This window comes from Pan paniscus, chromosome 4 (genome assembly GCF_029289425.2).
Source record: "Pan paniscus chromosome 4, NHGRI_mPanPan1-v2.0_pri, whole genome shotgun sequence".
In the NCBI taxonomy this organism is placed as follows: Eukaryota; Metazoa; Chordata; class Mammalia; order Primates; family Hominidae; genus Pan; species Pan paniscus.
Window position 1 is genome coordinate 20,851,755 of NC_073253.2, and position 25,779 is coordinate 20,877,533.

Sequence of the window (25,779 nt, forward strand, 5' to 3'; positions counted from 1 at the left end):
AGCCTGTCTTTGAGCTCACTAATTCTTTCTTCTGCTTGGTCAATTCTGCTTTTACGAGACTCCGATGCTGTCTTCAGTATGTCAATTACATTTTTCAACTCCAGAATTTCTGCTTGATTCTTTTTATTTTAATCTCTTTGTTAAAGTTATCTGATAAAATTCTGAATTCCTTCTCTGTGTTATCTTGAATTTCTTTGATTTTCCTCAACACAGCTATTTTAAATTCTCTGAAATGTCACATATAGGTTTTTCTCTAGGATTGGTCTCTGGTGCCTTATTTAGTTCATTGGGTGAGGTCATGTTTTCCTGGATGGTCTTGATGCTTGCGGATTGTTTTTTTTTTTTTTTTTTTTTTGGTGCCTGGACATAGAATAATTAGGTATTTATTGTAGTCTTCACAGGCTGGGCTTGTTTGTGCCTGTCTTTGTTGGGAATGCTTTCCAGGTATTTGAAGGGACTTGGGCCCCATGCCCAGTTACACTATGGTTCTTGCAATCTTATAGAGGTACACCTTGGTAATCTTTGATATGATCCAGGAGAATTCACTAGATTATCAAACAGAGACTCATGTTCTCCTCCCTTACTTTCTCCTAAACAATCTGAGTCTCTCTCTCTCTCTCTGTGCTGAGCCACCTGGAGCTGGGGGTGGGGTAATATAAGCACCCTTGTGGCCACCACCGCTAGAACTTCCTTGGGTCAGACCTGAAGCCAGCACAGCACTGGGTCTTGCCTAAGGGCTTCTGTAACTACTAACTGGTTATCACCTATGTTCACTCAAGGCCCTAGGAATCTCTATACAACAGGTGGGGAAGCCAGCGAGGTTTGTACCCTCCCTTCAGGGCAGTAAGTTCCCCCACGCTGTAGGTGGGTTCATAGCTACTGTCTTGGAGCCAGGGATTGGAGTCAAAACCCTTAGAAATCTATCTGGTGTTCTGTTCTACTGTGGCTAAGCTGGCCCTCAAACCACAAGACAAAGTCCTTCCCACTGTTCCTTCCCCTTTCCACAGGCAGAGGAGCCTCACTCTGTGGCCACCATCACCACAGGCCCAAATGGAGTATTGCCAGGCTACAGCCAATGTTCCCATAGGGCCCAAGGGCTCTTCAGTCAGTCAGCTTGTCGTGAATGTTGCCAGGCATGAGACTCACCCTTCAGGATAGTGGACTCCCATCTGGCCCAGGGCAGGGCCAGAAATGCCATCCAAGAGCCTAGGCCTCGACTTGGGGACCTCAAGAGCCCACTTAGTGCTCTACCCCACTGTGGCTGAGCTCGTACCTAAAGAGCAAGACTAAGTCCCTTTTACTTTTCCCCCTGTTTTTCTCAAGCAGAAGGAGTCTTTCACCATAGTCATCACAGCTGGGAATATGCAAGGTTTCACCTAAAGTCAACATATCTAAGAATCTCACCTGAGGCCCACAGTATACACCTGGATAGCGTTGTTAGTTATCCAGGGATCAAGAGCTCTCTAGTCAGCAGGTGATGAATCCTGCCAGGACTGGGTCCTTCTCATCAAGGCAGCTGGTTTCTTTCCGGCCCAGGATTTGTCTAGAAATGTCATCTAGCAACTAGGGCCTGGAATAGGGACCTCACAAGTCTGCCTGGTACCCTGTACTATCGTTGCTGAGCTAGTATCCAAGATGCAAGACAAAGTCCTCTTTACTCTTCACTCTCCTCTCCTTAAGCAGAAGGAATGAGTATCTTTTGCAGCTGTGAGCTGTGCTGCCTGGGGTTGGGGGAGGGGTGGCACAAGCACTCCCTTAGCTGCCCCAGCTGGTGTCTCCTTAGGTCATATACTGCCTTAGTCCACTGGTTCTAAGCCCAGCACAGCACAAGGGTGTGCCTAGGAATAGCCATCCTTGTATCCTAGACTCCCTTTCAAGTTTATGACCCCAGAGCACCGCAGCCTGTGGTGGTAACGATTGCAGAGAAACTCAAGTTCTGATCGCTGGGATGGGAGATTCCCTTCTGGCCATGGCTGGTTCAAATGTTCCCTCCATGGGTGGGTGCCAGCTGAGCCCAGCACAGCTTTGCTCTCCACTGTGACAGGGCAGCACTGAGTTCAATGCCAGCCCCCCCACCCCCACCCCAGTCACTGTGCTCTCCCTCTCCTAAGTGCATAGATTGTCTTTCCACACTATGTGGTTGCTGCCAAGGGATGAGGGAGGGTGACGTCAGCAATGTGTTTTCTATCCTCTTGGTGCCTCTTTCAGTGATAGGAAGTTAAAGCCATGTAACTTTACCTGATTTTTGGCTCTTATAACACTGCTTTTTATGTGTACTTAGTTGTTAAAATTTGGTGTTCCTGCACGGAGAACCCTTGGTGACATCTTCTATTCAGCCTTCTTGCTCTGCCTTCCTGACACTCTGTACATCAATTTCAGATGTTCAAAAGTCTCATAATTTTTTGCATATTTGCCTTAGTATGAGACATTAAAAGGTAGAAAATTCTGAAGATAGAGGACTAAGCACATATATTTACTTTTCTTCCCTCCTGAAATCCTATTGAAATGTCAGTAAAGACATGTAGTAAAGCAAACCTGAAAGAAATTTGAGGTGCCATTGGGATATTTCTGGAAGATAGAAAGTAAAGAGGCTCAGACCAATGAATAAACTGGAGGCATGGAAACAACACTCTACAACATGCAAAAGAGGAAGTTGCTATGGTAGTAAGAGCCATTCCCTGGAGTAATGCCAACTTCAAAGACAAAAATAACAGAATGAAGTAGGCTACAGGGTAGTCATCAAGGAGGGAAGGCTCTGAAGAAGTGTTTATGAGCAGCTAAATAGTTTAGCCCCTTCCTCTCATTATGCCATAGCATTTGCTTCCTTGAAATGTTTTCTCAACAAAGTTGAAAATCTAGGTGGTTAGCACCTATAGCTATGAGTGTTGAACACAATATGAGAAGCCGAACAGATTCTAGATTACTTCTGGGCCTCTACCAAGGCATGGGAAAGAACAAAGAAGCAGAACTAATCCACAGTGAGAAAAATAAATTATTCCGTTACAGGAAAAAGGTCCCTATCCAGACTCCAAGAGAGGGTTCTTGGATCTTGCACAAGAAAGAATTCAGGGTGAGTCCATAGAGTAAAGTGAAAGCAAATGTATTAAGAAAGTAGAGGAATAAAAGAATGGCTACTCCATAGACAGAGCAGCCCTGTGGGCTGCTAGTTGCCCATTTTTATGGTTATTTCTTGATGATATGCTAAACAAGGGGTGGATTATTCATGCCTTCCCTTTCTAGACCATATAGGGTAACTTCTAATGTTGCCGTGGCATTTGTAAACTGTCATGGTGCTGATGGGAGTGTAGCAGTGAGGATGACCAGGGGTCATGCTTGTGGCCATCTTGGTTTTGATGGATTTTGGCTGGCTTCTTTACTGTAAGCTGTTTTATCCCTTAGCCCTTAATCCTAAACTTAATCCTACTGAAAGCTATTTTAACCCTTAGCCCTTAATCCTAAGTGTTGCAGAGGGAGGAAGATCCATCTTCCATAACTTCTTCAGGCTGAATAGGGGTGATCATATTCCTGCCTAACTATTAGGGTCTCCTGTGTTCAGGGTAGAGAGGATCTCAGTCAGAAAGCATCAGTAGGAATCAGTAAGGAATCTCAAGACTTTTAAATTTTATTTTCTCAAGCATCAGTGAGGAATCTCAAGCCTTTTTTATTTTATTTTTATTTTTATTTATTTACTTATTTATTGAGACAGAGTCTCACTCTGTCATCCAGGCTGGAGTACAGTGGCATGATCTCAGCTCACTGCAACCTCTGCCTCCTGGGCTCAAGCAATTCTCCTGCCTTAGCCTCCTGAGTAGCTGGGATTATAGGCATGTGCCCCACACTCAGCTAATTTTTGTACTTTTAGTAGATACCAGGTTTTGCCATGTTGGCCAGGCTGGTCTCAAACTCCCAACTGCAGGAGATCCTCCTGTCTCGGCCTCGCAAAATGCTGGGATTACAGGCATGAGCCACTACACCTGACCTCAAGACTTTTTTAAAGCCAAGCCAAGTCATGGGCTCGTACCCTCAAATACCTATGAGTTGAGTAAATTCCTCTCCTTTTAAGGTCCCAAGATAACTTGGAACTCCTGGCTCTATTAGAAAGTGACATTCTTTACTTACCACAGGACAGAAACACTGTACACAGAGACTGTGTAGACAAGGTATGAGGCCAGTTCTCCAAAAGGCTTTTATTGGCTTTACAAGTCAAGTTTGATTCCTTAAAGGAATGCACACCATTCCAGTCAAAGCCTTGGTAAAATACCAGAAACTGGTTATTGTGTCCTTTATGTCCTGTTACAAATGAAAACAGATTCTTTTTTTTTCTTTCTTTTTTTTTGAGAGGGAATCTCGCTCCATCACCCAGGCTGGAGTGCAATGACACAATCTTGGCTCACTGCAACCTCTGCCTCCCAGGTTCAAGTGATTCTCTTGCCTCAGTCTCCTGAGTAGCTGGGATTACAGGCACCCACCATCATGCTCGGCTAATTTTTGTATTTTTAGTAGAGACGGAGTTTTGCCATTTTGACCAGGCTGCTCTCAAACTCCTGACCTCAGGTGATCCCTCTGCCTCGGACTCCCAAAGTGCTGGGAATACGGGCATGAGCCACTGTGCCCGGCCGAAAACAGATTCTTATTGCGCTTATGCAAATAACTGTATTGCCATAAATTAAGAACATTCACAGATAGTTTCCAAATTCTGGAGAAATCACATGGAGAGAAACAAATATGCCCCAAATTTTGTTCACAGGAGTATACTTTACTCAATTGTTTAAAGCTGTAAATAGCTCAAAATAAAAGTTTTCTTGATTCTGAAAAACAAAACAAAACATCAGCAACATTTTAAGCAAAATGTTAAAAAGATTATTTTAGACTTCTATTAGTTTAGTCAATGCAGTTAACTTGTGTTTGATAGTCATGAACATTTCAGCTCTCCATGAGAGTCCTGAAAGTTTTTTCCTCCATTCTGATGTCACAGTCTCCAAAGTTATCAGAAAACCTGCATTCAAGAACATCTGCTAGAGTTGTATAGTTGATTATAAATCACCTACTAAAGAGGACCAAAACAAGACAACAATTGTCTGTGGATGACAAAACATCTCAGGACAGTCACAGTTAAAAACATAATTGACAAAGAAATTCGGCTACCTTTGTAGCATACAATAATTTTATGTAATAATTATTTAATAACATACACTAAGTCATTTTAGAATTATAAGTTTCACATAATTTTGGAACATATACCAATAACATATTTATACAAATACAGCCCAAAGAAAACGAAACACCATTTTACATTTGATAATGCTTCCTGTATGACTTTATACTAAATAAGCTAAATGTCACTGTTGCATTAGTGCATTATTGGTGTCAAACTGAATTCTTAATAAAACCTTACAGACAAATGTATTCAATCTTAATCAGTTTGACCATAAGGTAAGATTCGCATAAATCTTTTATAACCCTTTACAATTTTTGTTAAAGAGCAGATTAAAAGCAAGTCTTTGCCCTAAGGAAAACCTGTTGTACTTTTATTCCAATGTATGGAAACACTGAATAATACCCCTTTAACTTTAGCCAACATGTTCACACACAGAATTTTTTTTACAAGATTAATTTTTCACAAAACTTGCACAACTTGTTTAAACCTTCAGCCTTATTTTATCTAACTTAAAACAATCCTTTAGCCAAAAAGTAAATAAATCCACATTCCCATGACTTCTTATAATCTTTTACCAAAAGTATATTCTACTTTCCTTACAGGCCTTGTGTGTAGACTGTTTTTCAATAGTCTCAATTACATGTTAAGTGTTAACTCTTAGCGACTTTTACTTTTGGTAAAAACCTTGGTAAGTATGGGATTTTTAATTTTGTACTAGGTGTGGAGCCTGGGACCCAGTCAGAAGTGCAGATAAGGTCTGACTCTTTCCAGTGTCTAACTCCACATGTCCCAGGCCTTACCTAGCTTTAAAACAGGCAAGTTGTACAGTTAAGAGTCATAGTGACATTTTATGAAGCAGTTAGGAGGCCTAATCACCTTTAAATTGTACATTTCTTGCATAAATTCCCTTTCATAAATTCTTCCACAACTTACACAGACAATCTATGACTTACTTGGACCTTCCGACTTGTCCTAAACATCTCTCTTTTTAAACAACCAGTTATTTTACTTTAAGATAAAAATTTATATACAAGAGCATTTCTTACATAAAATTTCTTTTCTTCATAACCTTCTTTGCATAGCTAGGGGTCATGGTTGATTTCACATATCCCCAGGCCTTATCTAGAATCTAATGCTCCAAAACAAATTGAATAATTTTTCAAAGTTAAGCAGTTTATGACCTTAAAGTATTTAGCAAACTTAATATCTGACCCACATAATTTAGACCCAATGTTTACATTTTTGAAGATATTTTTATTTACCAATAATGTTTAAAACTGTCTTTATTTCCCAAATATTACTTCAGTCACATGAACTAAATGAAAGGCATTACACTTATTACTTTTCTGATAAAATATTTGATTTCAGGTCTTATTATTAAGCCAATTAATCAAAGCTCTTTCACATATAAACATCACACACAACACATATAAATACACAGACAGAAGATAGAGGACTCATTCCCTAAGGCGGGAATTGGACCCTGAACCTGGGCCACCATTGTGATGGCAGAGACCAAGAGAAAGTACTGCCATGTGGTTACAAGGTCTAGCTCCCAAGGACATACAAGACAAGAGGGAAACCTTATCCAGTTTTTTTCAGGGACTTGCAGCAAAGTTTGTAACTTGACAGTTTGCTGGGCCATCTTGAAAAGTGGGCTTACAGGTGTCCTAAGCCCATGTTCTATCCTAAGGTACTCCTGTTCATGACCGAACAATACAGAAAGACACACAAAGTATACCAGCTTCACTACAGCTTAAGACTAGCTTCACAAGTCCTTTTTCCCATTAATCAAAACTTTGTAGAAGATAAATACTGATTTTTACCATTCATTCAACCGGTTTGCACAGAGAGAAAAAGGAAAGCATTGCCTCAGGCGGGTTGGGGAAGGCGAAGAGTTCAGGCAGACCAGAGAAAGACCTATCCATTGTTCAAAAGTTCAAGTGGCCACTTGTTGGTCACAAAGGGATCTTTTCCAGCAGTTCCATCAGCTCTCAAGTTTTTCCCTTTTTGGGGAGGAAAAAGCTCCCCATGTCCTATGATCCTGTACATGCCTAATGCTGTCACCCATAGCCATCAGCAAAGAGTGCAAGGCAGATTAATCCAAAGAGAATAGCAGTTCACATCCTGTAGTGCCAAACCCATTCTTAGCCAAAAGGGACTTTACCGAGAGGGGCCTCTAACCCCCTAAATCTTATAAGGAACCCTAACCCTCCTAAGTTGGGTCTCTAACCCAAGGTTGGCCAAGCATCCTTGCCTTTTATTAAGAGGGGACTCTAACCCAGTGTCTTAGGAGAGACTCTGACTCCCCTAAGTTGAGCCTCTAACCCAATCCCATTATTTACCCGGGTACCCCACCACTTACCCAAAGTTGGCTGATCAGTGCTGTGGTCCATTTCCTTTGTATTGGGGGGTTTCTTCAGTATCATCCCTTTGGGGTTTGTCAGAAAGATGTTACCAGGCCCCACCACTTGCCCAAAGTTAGCCTTTGGGTTGGGGGTTTCCTTATTATAGTCCATTCTGTGGTCACCCGAAAGATGCTAGAGGAAAGGAGTCCTGATCCAGACCCCAACAGAGGGTTCTTGGATCTTGTGCAAGAAAGAATTCAGGGTGTCCATAGAGTAAAGTGAAAGCAAGTTTATTAAGAAAGTAGAGGAATAAAAGAATGGTTACTCCATAGACAGAGCAGCCCCATGGGCTGCTGGTTGCCCATTTTTATGATCATTTCTTGATGATATGCCAAACAAGGGGTGGATTATTCATGCCTCCCCTTTCTAGGCCATATAGGGTAACTTCCTGATGTTGCCATGGCATAGTGGGAGTGTAGCAGTGAGGACAACTGAGGTTACTCTCATGGCCATCTTGGTTTAATGGGTTTTGGCTGGCTTCTTTATTGCAAGCTGTTTTATCAGCAAGATCTTTATGATCTGTACTTTGTGCTGACCTCCTATCTCATCCTGTGACTTAGAATGCCTTAACCATCTGGGAATGAAGTCCAGTAGATCTCAGCCTTATTTTACCCAGCTCCTATTTAAGGTGGAGTTGCTCTGGTTCATACACCTCTGGCAATTCCACTGTAGCTGTAATGTACTCTTGGTTGGTCACTTGTGCAAATCATCAGATATGTGCTTGCTTCTGTTCACAAATCCTAAGGAGATACCCACTGATAGATACACAGCATTCACTCATGTAGCGTCTGAATCAACATTCCTGCTCTGGCGTTATAGAGACCTTTTGGATAAAACAACCTCTTAACAGTAGAGAAAATCCTTGCTAGCTGCCAATATGTATCAACCTAGTCCTTTGTCAATAAATAAGAATGGATCACCATGGATCATTTAGACATTTGAGGCAAATCAATAGCATGAAAGTGGAGAATCAAGTTTAACCAAATGAATGGTAGTGGCAGAAAGGCTAGCTGTCTACCAAAGGTTAGTGGTCTCCATTCATGGCATACAGCTTTCCTGGAATCAAATGCCCAGCCAGTGGCAGCATTTCCCAGACACCTTTGCAGCCAGGTCAGGTCATGTGACTAGCTCTCACTAGAGAGCTCTTAACCACATTTAAGCAGATGTCGTAAGAGTCATTTCTTGGCCAAAGCAATCAAGAAGCTAGTTTGTCTTTCCCACTTACTTCTTTCCCCATAGCTTCTGCACTTATTTCTTCTTCTCAAATGTCACCTCCTCAGAGACCTTCCCTGATATTCCTAAATAAAATAGCTCACACTGTATCCTTGCTCCATCACTCTTAATCTAGCCCATTGCCATGTTTTACTTGTTCTTATAGCACTTCTCACCGTATGGTTTTTGATTAAATATATCTGTTTATGTGTTTGTAAAAAATCTATCTTCCCCATTAGAATAAAAACTCCATGAGGGCAGGGAATTTAATTTATTGCAGCTATATCCCAGCCTCTACAGCAGTGCATATAACCTATCAAACATTCAGTATATAGAGAGAATGAGTGATTAAAGCTTTGATGGTGGGGAAATGCATGTGCCTCAAGAAGGAGTATCGTATCATTCAGTTTTTGGTTAGGTATCCATGCTGAGGTTGTCAAGGGGTGCTAGAGAAACTCAAGGACAGTTTTGCATCTTTCACATATAAATAGACCCAGCGGGGTGAAGCTTCAAAAAGTCTAAGGCTACAATTTCCAGGTGAGTATATTGACAAGGGTTGAGGGAAGGTATTGAATTTTTGCTGCACCCACCCTTGTTCACAGTGGTCTGTGGGCTCTGTCACTTCCAGTACAGTTCTTCGCTATAGTGAGAAGCTGCAGGATGCTTAAGTAGTCTCTGAGGGCTGCTGTTTTGTTCAGCTTTCTTTTTTCTTTTTCTTTTTTTTTTTTTTTGAGACAGAGTCTTGCTCTGTCGCCCAGGCTGCAGTGCAGTGGCGCAATTGCGGCTCACTGCAAGCTCCATCTCCTGGGTTCACACTATTCTTCTGCCTCAGCCTCCCAAGTAGCTGGGACTACAGGCGCCCACCATCACGCCCTGCTAATTTTTTGTACATTTAGTAGAGATGGGGTTTCATCATGTTAGCCAGGATGGTCTCGATCTCCTGACTTCATGATCCACCCGCCTCGGCCTCCCAAAGTGCTGGGAATACAGGCGTGAGCCACCGCGCCTGGCCCTCAGCTTTCAAACAATACAGAAGTGTGAAAATTAGGTCACACCTCATGAAATTTAAATAACAAAACATTCTACCTAGCTTTATAATACCCTAGTTCTCCAACTGCTATATTTCATTGTGCCTGTAAATGGGAATTATTATTTTTGGTTTAGTATCACAACTTGAGGTGAATTTCTGCCCACCCCTATCCCTGGCCATTGTGTGGGAACTGACATGTTTTATTATTTATTCTTGCTCCTCAGAATGGATTGGGATGATGAATATTCTCATAATTCTTTTGACCTACATTGTTTGTTAAACTCATTTCCTGGAGACTTGGAGTTTGAGCAGATCTTCAGTGACATTGATGAAAAGATTGAACAAAATGCTGCAAGGTAAATATTGTTAATTATTTAAAACAAGTTGTTTTCACATTTCACTTATATGAAATTTACCTGGTCTATTTGTATCCTGCTCTTAGATAATTTTAGGTTTTAATTATCATTAACTTTCCCCCAAAATATTGATTAGACCCCCCTCTCACTTAAAGTTTACATGATTGTCTTTATCTGAGTAGTATTTTTAAGACTAGAAAATAGAAGCACTATCTTGAAATAGGCAATTAAAGTTTATTGAATTGGCACTAATGTTTTCTTAGAGCTTGTCAATGTTGATGTCCTGGATTTTCATTAATATGGTTAGAGTGTAAGGCCCTGATTGCTTGAGTTACTAAAAACAACATTAAAATAAATTATTTTTGCATAATATTGGTCATTTTATGATTCTTTCTCACTTAAGTAGGAGGCTAGAGACTTTATAGAGAGTTGTTATGCTAGATTAGTCATCACCTATCCCAAAAAGTCGTGTTACCAAATACTGGGGGAAACAGTGACAGCTCAATGGTTTCTCATTAATACGTGTTCTTTGGTAGAAAGGACTCTGTTTTCATATGTAGTTGTGGACCCTATAATCAGGCAGTTACTTATTTGCATCCTTTTGATCAAAGGTTCTAATTTACCTCATGTAGGTTACAAATGTGCAAACCACAGTAAAAATTTCTATTATGTAATGATACATAGCATTTCTTTTTTAAAAATTTAAGATATAGTTACATTGAATTTCCAAAGAAACTGAACCAAGTAAGTGAAATGTTCATATGATATTTTTCCTTCTGCTTTACATGAGAATAGTTAGTTCTTTATTATAACAATGGGCATAAGTAAATTCAAAAGATAGCATATTGTTGGAGAATTATACTTAAAAACAAAATCTTCTCCCATCCCAGAAATCCTCTCCATGAAGGTAGTAGAGAAAGGAAAAAGAAACACTTTTATTATTGAATAAGCATTAAAAACCAAAATATGATGGTGCATTTCAGGCAGTTCGCTAAGAGCTTGCAAAAATGGAAGGGAATCCCACCCCTTTAAATAGCAAAGCAGATACAGCCCATTACATTACATGTTATCAAGTTAAACAATCACTAGTCCTCAGGTAGGAAGACTGGATAGCATATTTCGTCACACATAGTTCATCCTAACTTTTTACAATGGAAATTGGGGAAACCACCTGTGTTAGCTAATTGGCTTTATCCTGAGGAGAAAGAAACCTTTTTGTATCTTTATGACAGGAGATAGTTTTGCAAATTGGAACAGGCAACCACTGAAGTTAGGCTCTTACTCTCCCACAGGAACTGGGAGATTGGGGAGCTATCTCCCTTGATGCTTGCATTTCAAGAAGATAGCTCCCAGGTTCTTGAGAAGGACATTCTTGGGTCACAAAGCTGACAAAAGGACTGCTGACAAAAGGCATATCTAGTCTTCCAAGGAATAGATACATGGCAAAAGATGAAAAAGTACTTATGATTACAAGCTTTTTTTTTTTTTCTTTTTTTTTGAGTCACCCAGGCTGGAGTACAATGGCACAATTTCGGCTCACTGCAACCTCCGCCTGCCTGGTTCAAGCGATTCTTGTGCCTCAGCCTCTCAAGAAGCTGGGATTACAGGTTCCCGCTACCACACGCAGCTAATTTTTGTATTTTTGGTACAGACAAGGTTTCACGACGTTGGCCAGGCTAGTCTCGAACTCCTGACCTCAGGTGATCCACCCACCTCAGCCTCCCAAAGTGCTGGGATTATAGGCGTGAGCCACCATGCTTGGCCTATGATTACAAGCTTTCTAAGGTAAATGCTCTAAGGAAAAAGGAGAGGAGGGAAATCTTTTCCCTTATTTTCAACAGGGAAAATTAAACTTCTTATTTTTAATTTGTATTTGCCCTTTATACTATACCTATATATATACACATTATATATGTATTTTAGAGATAGACTTAACCAAACTGAGAGTGTACAGTTGATATTTCATATAAATATGAAATAACTAAACTTTAGGGTAATTATGTATTTATATAACTTTCATGTTATATATTTATGTATTTTATGACACAGTTTCTAACACAAAGGAACTTACAAATGAAAATAGTATTTACTTAAATAGATTAACAAGACATTTACCTAAATTTCAGAGATGGTTATAGTTTTAAAAATTGAAATATTTTTCAAAAGGTAAACCATTTCCTTCACAATGGCATTTAGGCTCCATCAGAATAAAACAAGTCACTGAACTCTGATGCTTTTGTTCTGGATTGCTTATTTTTATTTATGAACCATTCATACTTAATTTTTTGCCTAACCTAGTCAAAAAGAAATCATATTTAAAGGTAAAACAGTGATTAAAACATTGCATTTTGCATTAAAAAATCATTATTAGGTCAAAACTCAGATGTTAGTGTTAAAAAGAAAATACAATATGGAACATAGGATATAATTTTTAAATTAAAAATATTTTATTGCCCATATATTAAAATGAACCTAGAGCAGAACCACTTCAAGTGACCATTGATCTTCATAAGGGACCAAATAAGGAAGTAGCTCTATGTGCTGTATGCTACATTTAGAATCAAGTCTATTTTTCATCAAATTCAATTATGTTTTTATTATACTCCAGAGAATAAACATAATAGTATAGGGTATATATATTTTTGAAAATAAAATACTGAATAATAACTGTGGTTCAGAAGAGTATAAATCATTTATGCACTCATTTATTGCCTTCTAACAGAATAGCTTTTAGAAAATTGTATGTCATGACGAATCAGTTATGCCACACTTACACTGCAGTAGTTGAATTACCCTTGGCATTTTTGTATTCTAACAGTTCTATTTATCTCCCAGTAGTGTACATTGAATAAGTAATGAACATCTGTATGGTATAGGTTTTCCTCCATAGTTTTAAAAGAAAAAAACAATATTAGTAATTCATTTTAAAATATGATATTTTTTCCTTATACTTGAATTTTTAAAGTAGCAGTGACCCTGACATCTATTTGTGAATTCCTTCTCTCTTCTTAATATCATCAGGTTTTATGAGCCACAGGGTCTATTGCCTCCCCAAAGCAGTGATTCACCCGAATGGACCAGTGTGCCCAAAGGTCACTGAACCTTCACCTGCCCTTCAAGAGAAGCTGTCATTCTCAGACCACTTCACTTTTACATTCTCGTTTCCATTCAGGTCAGACCTGGGTGACTAGTAGGTCTGACAGCAGAAATTAGTGATGATGAATCATTTATTCAAACACATATCAAAATAGGTAACAAGAGGTAAATAACATGCCAAAGAGAAACATTATGAATGTTGTACCTCCGTATCATTAGTTCCCTAACTAAAAACTGCATATAGGACTAATGAACTGAGTGGTACTTATTAGTTTAACAAGATATTGAGGTACCGAAGTTCTTCTGGGCTCACAATATGACACAGCATAGGCTGGACGTGGTGGCTCATGCCTGTAATCCCAGCACTTTTGGAGGCCGAGGCGGGCGGAGCACAAAGTCAGGAGTTCGAGACCAGCCTGGCCAATATGGTGAAACCCTGTTTCTACTAAGAATACAAAAATTAGCCGGGCGTGGTGGTGCACGCCTGTAATCCCAGCTACTCAGGAGGCTGAGGCAGGAGAATCGCTTGAACCCAGGAGGCAGAGGTTGCAGTGAGCCGAGATCGCACCACTGCACTCCAGCCTCGGCAACAGAGCGAGATTCAGTCTCAAAAAAAAAAAAAAAAAAAAAAAAGTCCGGGCCCAGTGGCTCACGCCTGTAATCCCAGCACTTTGGGAGGCCAAGGCGGGCGGATCACGAGGTGAGGAGATGGAGACCATCCTGGCTAACACGGTGAAACCCTGCCTCTACTAAAAATACAAAAAATTAGCCAGGCGTGGTGGCGGGCGCCTGTAGTCCCAGCTACTCAGGAGGCTGAGGCAGGAGAATGGCGTGAACCCGGGAGGCAGAGCTTGCAGTGAGCCGAGATAGTGCCACTGCACTCCAGCCTGGGCGACAGAGCGAGACTCCATCTCAAAAAAAAAAAAAAAAAAAAAAAAAGACACAGAATGATTTTCCCCCTTAATGTTCAGTTGGCTAAATATAATTGTATCTTAAAAATGTTCATTTTCTAATTATAGACAACCTCTGTGTGTAGCTTAGGAAGTAAGTTTTGCTGGTACCAATGCAGCTGGACTACTTTTTTTTTTTTTTAATCTAAAGAAAGATGTAATCTCAATACTTGGGGAGGCCAAGGCAGGAAGATCACTTGAGGGCAGGAGTTTAAAACTAGCCTGGGCAACATAGCAATACCCCATCTCTACTGAAAAAAAAAAAAATTAGCCCAGGCTTGGTTGGTTGCTCACCTGTGGTTCTAGCTACTTGGGAGGCTGAGGTGGGAGGACTGCTTGAGCCCAGGAATTTGAGGCTGCACACGCTGTTGTACTCCAGCTTAGGCAACAGGGCTGTCTGGAAAGGAAGGGAGGAAAGGAAAGGGAAAGGGAAATGAGGAAAGGAAAGAAAAGGAAAGAGGGAGGGAGGAAACGGAGGAAGGGAGGAAGGAAGGAGCAAGAAGGGCTACCAGGTGGGGTGGGGGCTCATGCCTATAATCGCAGCACTTTGAGAGGCTGCGTGTGGTGTGCAGATCTTTTGAGCTCAGGAATTTGAGACCAGCCTGGGCGACATGGCGAAACACTGTCTCTACAAAAAACAAAAACAAAAATTAGCTGGTGTGGTGGCTCACCCCTGTGGGTTTAGCTACTTGGGGTGCTGAGGTGGAAGGATCGCTTGAGCCTGGGAGGTGGAGGCTGCAGTGAGCTCTCATTGCACCACTGCACTACCGCCTGGGCAACAATGTGAGACCCTGTCTCAAAAATAAGAATTGCTACCAGCAATAATACTGTTTGACTTCATCTAGGTAATGCAGGGAGAGGGGAGACGTTTAACCATGCCTATTAATGAGATGGTACATATTCCATAGATTACACTTATTTTTTATATAATGCTTAAATTTTTTGAGCTTCCATATTAAAAATTTGCTTTCAAGTTTTCCATATGATGGCTGTTTATGTGTATGTAGATACACACACACTCACACACACACACAAATATTAATATATTTTATAGCCAGAGCAAATTCTACAAAATGAAAATTAGTCATTTCAAAGGTTTTACTGTGCATTATTATTTCTGGCAGTATTGTGGCACTTATTTAATAATAAGAAGATGCAAATTAATGTTTGCAATCGTTTTTGTAACTTCTTGTGTTTGCACTTCAGTTTTGGGTTTCTTCATTATATACTACATCTCAAAGAATCCCTACCTCTTCTCCCCTCCTACTGAGCAAACCAGGCCACACAGGAAGAAACCTGAAATGGGCTAATTCCCCCAACTACTGTTGAACTCAGAGTAAAACCTTAACCCACTTTCCAACTCTGACTGGACCTTTCCAGCACCCTTGTTCTCTCCAGAATTAAGAATGCATCCTGGGCAGACAGCATCCTGGGCTTCAGCAGCTCAGTAGCCTAAACTTTTTCTGGCCCCATTCATGTTTCCTACTATTTAAACTTTTCCAATTCTCCCACTGAAGCTCTCAGCATGAAGTCCAGTGATGCTTGCAGGTAGAGGTGGTGGTAAGTGGGAAAAAGACAAGCCACTCTCTCTCATGGTGGCCTGTTGAACCATTTTTTCATCATCATTTTCTGTCATTATTAATTCTATTATTTTGATTGTCTATGGTGATACTTACTCCTTTCTCCATCATCATACATAGTGTGTCCTCAGTGTTTCCTGTAGACCTCTGCTTTAGGAGGCTGAGATGAATAGGGTAAAATGTGGAGTCAGTAGCTATGCCCTAAGGGGTATGCTTAGGGCATTGTGTTTCTCTGTCCATAGAAGTGCTTACATAAGTTAAGAAAATACAAGCCAATCTCTTGTCAGACGTAGAAGTGGTATTCCTGAATATGGCTGTCCCATCAGGAAATTGAGTGGCCTGTGGCCAGAGGAGGTATTGTTTTCCTTTTATGTTCTTTGTGTTCATGAAAAGGCTCTTTGATTCTCAGAATGTATTTGTTTCAAGGTAATTTACTTTGAATTCACTCATGCTCAGAAGTCTCCTGAAAAGTTTTACTTAAACTTTTACAGTGTATGTTTTATAGGCAACCCACACCTGGATGAATTTCAAGGAGTCTTTCATATGACATCTATTTTAATAATGAGCGCTTGGTTTCTAAAGCCTACCAGGTTCTATCATATGGAACCTTTAATTAATAGCAGTTAGGTTTTCAAAACACTAACTTTACCTCTTAGTAACAAATCTTTCTTAATATGATTAAGAGACAAATGCATAGCTGTCAATTTTTGGTGAGGTGTTTCAGCTTCAAAGGAATTTGCCTGTTTGAAAGCTTTCTTGAAGTTTAGATATGCTGCCATCAGGTGGTAGTAATATGTCATATCCCTGTGGCTCTGTAGCTGGCACTCTGCTAAAGGTCACCAGTTTACCCCACAAAGATTTATAATCATCAATGCACATAAGTGTGTATGGAAATTAAAATAACATAGTGTATCTGTTATTTTATCAACAGGAAGGATACTTTGAATGGAAATTTTAAAACAGATACATATGGCAAGATTCTACTGGACATTTTTTCTCTGTTCTTGGTTTACTTTTTTGGTGAATGAAGCATTTTATTTTATGCCTTATAAATATTTAGAAAATATGGAAAAGTAAAATTTAAAACTTACCTAATTACACCCACCCAAATATAATTGCTATTAACCCTTTGCTTCATTTCCTTCCAGTCATTTTTTTAAATGCAATTTTTAGTAATTTTTGTTTCTGTTTTTTGTAGTGGAGTTGGGTGGCAGGAAAAGGTATTTGGCTGTAGTAACATTGTGTATGTAGCTTGTATACTTTACAACTTTTAAAATTATAAGCTTTTTATAACTACTTCATGACTTCTTACTATTCCATTGATTGAAGTTTTTCATAATTTATATAGTCCTTCACCTCTTAGTAGATAATGTATATTTCTAATATTTACAGTGTTCAGTATTTTATCTCTCCCTTTCATCCACTGCCTATCAAGAGGGCTATTATCGAATTACATCTATGCTTGATTTTTGTTTCAACACAAAAGAATTTCTAGTTCATCTGAGTAGCTATTTTATATTTCCTCTATCACATTTTTTACTGCCAGAAAATTTGAACTCTCAGCTTTCAACTATGAATGTATAGTCTGTTATTATTTTCATATCATATGAATGAATTTGTAAATTGTACAAAACCAGGTACCACATATGAAGATTTCAGGGCCTGTGATATTATGAAATGAAGCCATTATCTATATCCTGCCAAAATAACTTTTTCTTCTGTTTTTTATAGCATAGAACATTGCATTAAAGAGATACAGTCCGAAATTAACAAACAATGTCCAGGTGTGCAGCTGCAAACAACAACTGACTGCTTTGAATGGCTAACTAACTATAATTACAGTACATCTGAATCATCTTTCATTTCTCATGGAGACTTGATAAAATTTCTCAAAACACTGGTAAAATGAATTTTTATTTTATCATGGAGTGGGATGAGTAAACAGGGAATACAACTCATTCAGTTTCTATACGTAAATATTTATTTGAGTGACCATATTAGCCTGCCATACATAGGGGTTTGTGTTTTTATGTTCCTATATCCCCAAAATAATCCACTGAGCTATTTGTTTTAATTTTTAACTATGATTTTTATCAATAAAATAAAATTTTATATAAATGGAGATAAAATATTATGATTCCTGGGTGATTTGTGGTATGATATATATCATATCAATACCACAAAATGTATTGATGTGTATCACAGCTGTCTACCAGAAAAGTTCATATTCAGTATGTTTTGTATCCTTTCACTATTCATTTTTTATATGCTCATTATTAAGCACAATAAGATCCCCACGGATTGTGTCTATTAAGTGGCCTTGACTATTATTCCCTGCATTCCTCACCTGCAGTCTAACCCAGTTCTTTTCAATCAAGGTAGCAATTTATGCAAGACCACCAAATGACAGAGAATTATTATGTTGGTCATTCTTAATATTGACCACCCTCTATGCTAGAGAAGTTTTTGTAAACTTCAATAAGAACAGTGATTTTATCACACTTGTTTCTCCAAGGCTAGCTAGCTTGCAAAAACAGATTCCCAGAGAAGCAGCACAATTGTCAGAAAGCAGTACTTCTGTAGCTATGGTTTTAATTTAATTTAGGGAAAAAAAGGCACTGTTTTTGTCTAAACATCAAACATTGACTAAGACAGATGTGGAAAATATCTGGAGGTTGTAGATGGCTTAGGATGACAGAATCAGATGAAAATAGTTTTTGCCTGTTGTTATTATTTCAGATGTCTCTTTAATTTTACAAAGTAATAAAAGGAAGAGAAAGGAAGACTGTGTGCCCTGAAGCCTTATTCTTTTAAGGAAACCTCTCACCCATTATCTCCTGAAGGTGGATCCTTAAAGAATAAATATGGATATAGTTAGTCCTTTAATTTCTATTAAGAGGCATGTGTATTGAATTTCATTAATACTGATGTAATAATGCTTTCTCATTTAATTAAAAGCAAAAGCTTTTAATTATCTTTTAATCTGTCACACATAAGTCATTCTCTATTCACTGCAGGGCAAAGGCCGCCTTAGTTTTGCTCAAATTCATTAGACTGATAGGCTTGTCCCAGTCCTAGGTTTTTTTACATAATTGATCATGTTATTTTAAGGAAGGAACCACATTATTAAAACAGATCCAGATTTAAATGACCTTATTATCAAGTTTCTACATGCTAAAAAAATGTCAGTCCTGATGGCATTTTTCATACATCTGTTTTTTTCATAGAAAATTTTGTGTTAATTTTCTAGCGATTTAAATAAGAAACAGAGGTCCTCATTATGGCAGATGTACTGAAGTTATTTTCAAAATTTAAGCAATCATACTAAACATATGTTTTAAACCTCTGTAATCTATTATTCTTTGTTTGATCAAATATTTACAGTTATTTACGGACTTAAAAAAACCAAGGCAGAGGCACTAATATGACTCATTTGCTTTATAGAATTTACAGTAATGCTGATGTGTCCTATCTAAGGACATTTCTTTTCCAGAAATATCGAAATAACTCAATAGCAGTAGAGGAGAGAGAAAGAAGCTACACAGAGGTCATGTGTACTTTGTGGCTCTCTGGAGTGTAGCAGAAAGAATGTAGATGAAGAGAAAGAAGCCAGGGATCATTTCTTGGTTCTGTGCCTTACTGTATGTGACTTTTGAAAAGTCACTGAAGCATGCCTGATTTTAGAGTCCTTGTGTGTAAATTGGGTTTTTAAATACATATGCCAAAGAGTTATCATTATGAATAAACCAGGAAATGTTTGTATAAATACTTAAAAAGCATTTCTTGGTATAATTATTGGGTATAATTATTTATTACAGATAGAACATTAGGCATTGCAGTGCTTACAGTGAATGAGAGAAAATTCCTGGAATTTGTCTAGGAATTGTTCGTAATTGTGAATCACACATAATGCCTTTGGTATCTTCGTCAATAAGAAATTGTAAAGCCAGCCTGATTTTATGCCACTTGGACCTTGCTTTCATTTCTCTTGTAATCAGCTTGTTTCTACCTAGAGAATATAAACTAATTTCAGTATTAGCTAAAATAGACATAATTAGGAAAGTCAGCATGGAAGGAGAATGTGTGTGTCTAATTCAAAGCCCAAGAAAAAAGTAAAATTTTTGTCCCTTTCTATTCATAATTATACCCACCATTGTTTTCTGCTAGCACAGAAAGTATAAAGGAATAATTTCATATCATCTTTTGGGGAATAATTCTGAGGGTATCTTTTTCTCATTTTGGGTTATTTCTTTGGAGAGAATTGAAATATTCTCAGATTAATTTTCAAAGTAAAATCTTTCTTAACACAGTTCTCAAAAAGGAATTTAAATGAAAGTTAAAATCTTTCAATGTATTAAAATTTACTTCTCAGAAAGGTATATCTTAGTAACCCCCAGGCACATACTATATTTAAAGATCTATATTCTAGAATGATTTTAAAGTATTGTATGATATGTTCATTTGGGGTTTTATAATAATAAGTGTACTCATTCAAGCATGAAAATTGTCTACCAGGAATTAGGGGCATGATCTTGAATCTACTTTGTATTAGGAATACATTTCAATCAATATTTTACTATAGATTTGTATTTAGAATTTTTAAGCCAGAGTTTTTATAGAGCTCAGGGTATATTGGGTGGATAACAATGAGGGCTAAAAACTGTATGTCTAGAAATCTAATTGAAAAGATAATCAGCTAGGTTTGAAATGAACAATTCAAAGTTTAGTAGACCATAAAAGCTAACATTCTAAAACATCTGAATTGATTAAATTTCAAATGCAAAAAAATAAAATCTTAAGGAATTTTAGAGTATTGATTTCAACCTGAAATTATTATGAAATTGTATATGACTATAGACATCATTTTTTCTATTGCACTTAATCACATTTCTAATGTTATAATTTCATTAGCAAGATTTGTTGAAGAATGAACAAAATCAAGAAGAAATGACATTGGATTTACTTTGGGACCTCTCCTGCCACAGCAGCGTTTCATTCCCATCAACCCTAAGTGGAACATCTTTCCATTTGCTCTCTAGGACGTCTCTTCATTCTATTGAAGATAATTCCTCTATGGATGTCAAGTCTGTGTGGGATGATATAAGACTGCATCTTCGACGCTTCTTAGTGAGCAAATTACAAAGCCATAATGAAATAAACAATTCACAGCAAAAAATTTTATTGAAAAAGCAGTGCTTACAACAACTCTTGTTTCTTTATCCAGAATCAGAAGTTATAATCAAATACCAAAACATACAGAATAAACTGTTGGCTAATCTTCTGCGGAACTGCTTTCCTTCTTACAACAGAGATTCAGATTTAGATGTAATAGCTCATGGATATCAAAGTACAATGCTTAAGTTATACTCAATAATAAAAGAGGATTTTAACACACTATGTGAAATTTTAGCTCCATCTTCAATGGTGAAATTCATTAAAGAAACTTACCTGGATACTGTTACAGAAGAAATGGCAAAATTTCTTGAAAATTTTTGTGAGCTGCAGTTCAGAGAAAATGCTGTTCGTGTGGTTAAAACAAGCAAGAGCTCCAGCAAGCATAGAGGAGCAGTGCATGCTTTGGGTTAGTGACATTTAAAATTTTTGTTTGGTTTAACTTAAGTCTTTTAATATGTTTAATTTTCTAAGATGTTTTCTATTTGGTTAAATCTCACTGCAAACATGAAAATTAGAAAATGAATGTAATGAAATTTTGCAGTATACATTTCTCATGCATTTTTTTCTATAATTGTAGTTATAAAAGTATTTTCTTTCTTATTAAATTGTTAAAGATATTGGAAATATAAGCCAAAAATACTTTAAATAAGAGTTTAATTTCTCTTGATTGCATATGACAAACAGTATTTGTGAAACTGTGTATACACACATATATATAACTGAGTATATATGCTTATACACATATAAGCTCCTTTATCTGTTTATTAAATATACACATATATAAGCACATATACTCAGTTATAGATATGTACATTTAGTTATATACATAACAGAAAAGTATGATTTTTAATCCATTGTATCTTCCAAAGCTAAAGCATTATTAGGTAAAAAGAATTTTTGAAAATTTGTTGAAATTTGCAGTAAAATTGGAAATTTAAAAGTTGTAATATTTTAGTCAATTCTAATAATGAGCAACTATGAAATACTATAATTATAAAATTCTGTATTGTAGTTGATTAGGAAGGTATAACATTTTACTATAGCTATTTTTAAAGTTTCTCTACTATTTTTTCTATAAGGATGTATACAAATAAAAGATGATTTGAAAATTTCTATTTTATTCATAAGATAAAGGAAAAAAGGAAAGAAGTTATTGTGATATAATAAACTTTTCTTGTTGTGGTTGTACTTTCCTACCAGTGAAGAAAAATCAGGGTAAAAATAGGATTATTTCTAAAATTATCATTAGTTATGCTTTTATATAAAATCTGAGGTGTATTTCTGAGTAAGTTCATAAACTGTATGGCTTAAGTATTTGAAAATTATTATTTGGTGAATTATGGATCTTTGAATTTATGATCATCTTTTTAAAATTCCTATAGCTCACTATACTTGTACGTATCTTCATTAATAAAATTTCAGTTGACCAAATTAATGTGATATATGAATTTTCAAATTGTTTAATATTTTGTCTTAAAATTTTAATTTTCCTCCAGAAGCTATATCTCATTGCAGAAGAGAGATGCATCTGCCAAATTCGGTTATGGCAAAATACAAAGTCAGTTAATTTAGGAACATTATTATTTTGCTCAAAGCAAGTAGACTTTTATTTTAATTGTTAACACATAAATTTTAAAATGCACTTTATTAGTGTACTTATTTTCTAAAATTTTTATATTCTCTGAAAAAAAAATCCTGCTTACTTGTAAAGTCTTTTCAATACGAAAGTTTTGTATGTGCTAAATATAGTTTATAACAGAAGAAAAGATCCATATGGTTGAAAATGTGTGTAAGTTGCTATGGAGTCTTTAGGGTTGATATTGAAGTGTTTTCTCATTCATGAGAGAAAAGTATGTGTGTCCTCTTTAACACCAGAATTTGAAGCATTTTCCACAAGTGTAGGTGCATAGAATCTTTCCCAAGCTCCTTTATCTGAACTTCGGTATGAAACAATTATTAAGTGAGTGAGCACTGTCCATATGCCAAACACTGCGCTAATGACAACCCATTCCTATTATCCCAATTTCATGAACACAGAAAGAAACTTAGAAAGATTAACTTGCCCTGATCATGTTGTATGAAATCAGGATTGATACTTAGAAGTCATATGCAGATCTTTCTATTTCTGGGACCCATGTTCTCAAGCACCATGCTATTGGGCCTTGTCTTACAAGTGTAGAATTAAATGATCTGTCACCTATAAAAGAAATTTCAAACAGCACTGTTCAAGTGGGCTGTCTGCAAATAAATTCAGTTCAGCTTTATTGACCACCTACCATAAGAAAGGCATTTAGCAGCTACCATGTTCTGTGCTAGACACAGTAAGGGGAAGAAAACTAAATGAGTCACTACTGCTACTGCCATATGAGAACTGCTAAACTAACTCAACAGATAAGCTATGTTGTTCACTAATATTTGACCCAATGATAATGTTTTGTTTATTAAGGAAATACATCTTTGAGATGAGCAACAATGGCTCGAATGGGTTGTATTATATTTAATCTATGTCTGTATCTTTATGCTCACGAAATCTTTGCTATTTTACCTGAAATTACAGAAAGGACAATCCTTAAGTAACAACAACATTTATTGGCTCAGACATTGATGTGCATTATCTCTTTTAATCCTTCTAACCTACCAAACAAGGTAGATACCATTATTTATTACCTCCATTTTACAGTGAGGAAACTAAGACATAGAGATGTTAAGTAATTTGCTCTAGGACATAGAGTGAAGCCAGGATTCAAACTTGTTATCTGTCTGACTCAGAGCCCTTCCTGTATTACTATAATCTACTGACTGAAAAATAGGATATTTTTAAATTTAAAAACATTTCTCTGAATCCTCTCTATACTTCTTCAACTTTAGTGGTCACTGTTTTCTTCTTCTCCAAACTATTTAAATAATTTAAAATAAATTTAATTTATTTAAATTTAAATAATCCTAATTTAAATGTATATGATTTAAATGATTATAATTTCTATTTAGTGACTTTAAGCAGGCTTTGTATGTATACTGTAGTCTTAATGAGCCAATGTCTTACCTTTCCATGCTTATACCTTAATGAGCTAAGGCAGTTTGGACCTATTCAATCTTTAGTTGCTTCTGATTTTGTACTTAGGTTGAGGATTGGTTGTTCTTCCCTGAATGACCTGTAAATTTTCCATCATTCATCTATCATCTATCTATCTATCTATCTATCTATCTATCTGTCTAATGTGATTACTTATTAATATGTATAAGACTTTACAAGGCTTTACATATGTGGGTTCACTTAACCTTCTCAACAGCCTTTTATATTATTTATACTTTATATATGAGAATACTGAGATTCAGAGAGGTAAATATTTTCCAAGTCCACACAGGTAGTAAGCCAAAAAAAGAAGATTTCTCTGTTTGCAATTATTTGGTATATTAGCTTGATATGCCACTAAACTCTGTGTCAAAAGCTGTGCAAAACAGTATGATAGTTAGCATTAAAAATAATTTACCACTTTCACTTTTTTTGTTTTTTTGAGTTGGAGTTTTGCTCTTGTTGCCCAGGCTAGAGTGCAATGGTGCAATCTCGGCTCACTGCAGCCTCCACCTCCTGGGTTCAAGCGATTCTCCTGCCTCAGGCCTCCTAAGTAGCTGGGATTACAGGCATGCACTACCATGCCCAGTTAATTTTGTATTTTTAGTAGAGATGGTGTTTCGCCATTTTGGTCAGGCTGGTCTCCAACTCCTGACCTCAGGTGATCCACCCGCCTTGGCCTCCCAAAGTGCTGGGATTACAGGTGTGAGCCACCGTGCCTGGCCACGTTTTCTTTTTTAATGATTACATTATTTCTGTCTTCTACACTGATTCAGTGTTTTGCTTTTCTTTTTTATTGATAATGATTCAGAACTCAGTTATGATTTGCTAGTGTTATTAACTCAGACACTCACTAGGGGTAGTTTTTATGGTGCTCTTCTATGCTATGTTATGCTATGCTATGCTGTGCTATTTGTGCTATGCTGTGCTATGTTATTCTACCAGTTGGCCTTTTGGATGATTGTATTCACCTGGGCACCCCACAGTGCATTCTGTCTGCCACTAATTCAGGTTTTCCAGTACATATATTTAAAATACGGTGACAATCTCTCTAGCCATTTTTCTATGATAAGGTACCAGACAGACAATTTTATTTACATATAAGCTTGTGATTAGACTTAATCCACATCTTGGTATTGTATGGTAACTTTTTTTCTACTTTATATTCAGTTTTGAATGTTTTGTTTCTTAGAGAGCATGTGCTGCTTTAGTATTACATTTAGAAGTGTAACACTTGTATGTTTTGTTATTTGAAAAAAATGATGAAATAATGTTAACATAAATATTACAGAATCTTTTTGATTTAACAATCTTTTATAGAAGAGAACAATATTATTCTTACAGATACTCTTACAAAGTTTTCAGAGTGATTTACAAAGCAACGCTTTCTCAATAACCGATTTTGTTCATCTGTATTCTTATAGTTTCTCTAAATTTTTTTTTTTTTTTTTTTTTTTTGAGACAGAGTCTCCCTCTGTTGCCCAGGCTGGAGTGCAATGGCGCAATCTCGGCTCACTGCAACCTCCACCTCCTGGGTTCAAGTGATTCTCTTGCCTCAGTCTCCCAAGTAGCTGGGATTACAGGCGCCTGCCACCACGCCCAGCTACTTTTTGTATTTTTAGTAGAGACGGGATTTCACCATTCTGGCCAAGCTGGTCTCAAACTCCTGACCTCAGGTGATCCACCCACCTTGGCCTCCCAAAGTGCTGGGATTACAGGAGTGAGCCACCACACCCGGCTA

General features: G+C 37.3%; 1 protein-coding gene across 15 annotated transcripts in view; it reads left to right on the plus strand.

The window, feature by feature from the left end:
- The window catches only part of KIAA0825 (KIAA0825 ortholog), a 462,297-nt gene that overhangs the window by 71,195 nt on the left and 365,323 nt on the right, over window positions 1-25,779 (plus strand). For 12 of the 15 annotated variants that reach the window (XM_063604393.1, XM_055112205.2, XM_063604390.1 and 9 more), the window contains 3 exons: window positions 10,033-10,164; window positions 17,522-17,690; window positions 20,702-22,400. In XM_063604393.1, the coding sequence (XP_063460463.1) occupies window positions 10,034-10,164; window positions 17,522-17,690; window positions 20,702-21,376 (975 nt within the window). In that variant the 5' untranslated portion in view covers window position 10,033 and the 3' untranslated portion in view covers window positions 21,377-22,400. Of the gene's footprint in view, window positions 1-10,032; window positions 10,165-17,521; window positions 17,691-20,701; window positions 22,401-25,779 lie in introns of those variants that run through there. The other 3 variants (XM_055112203.2, XM_063604394.1, XM_055112202.2) reach the window with 1 other exon arrangement.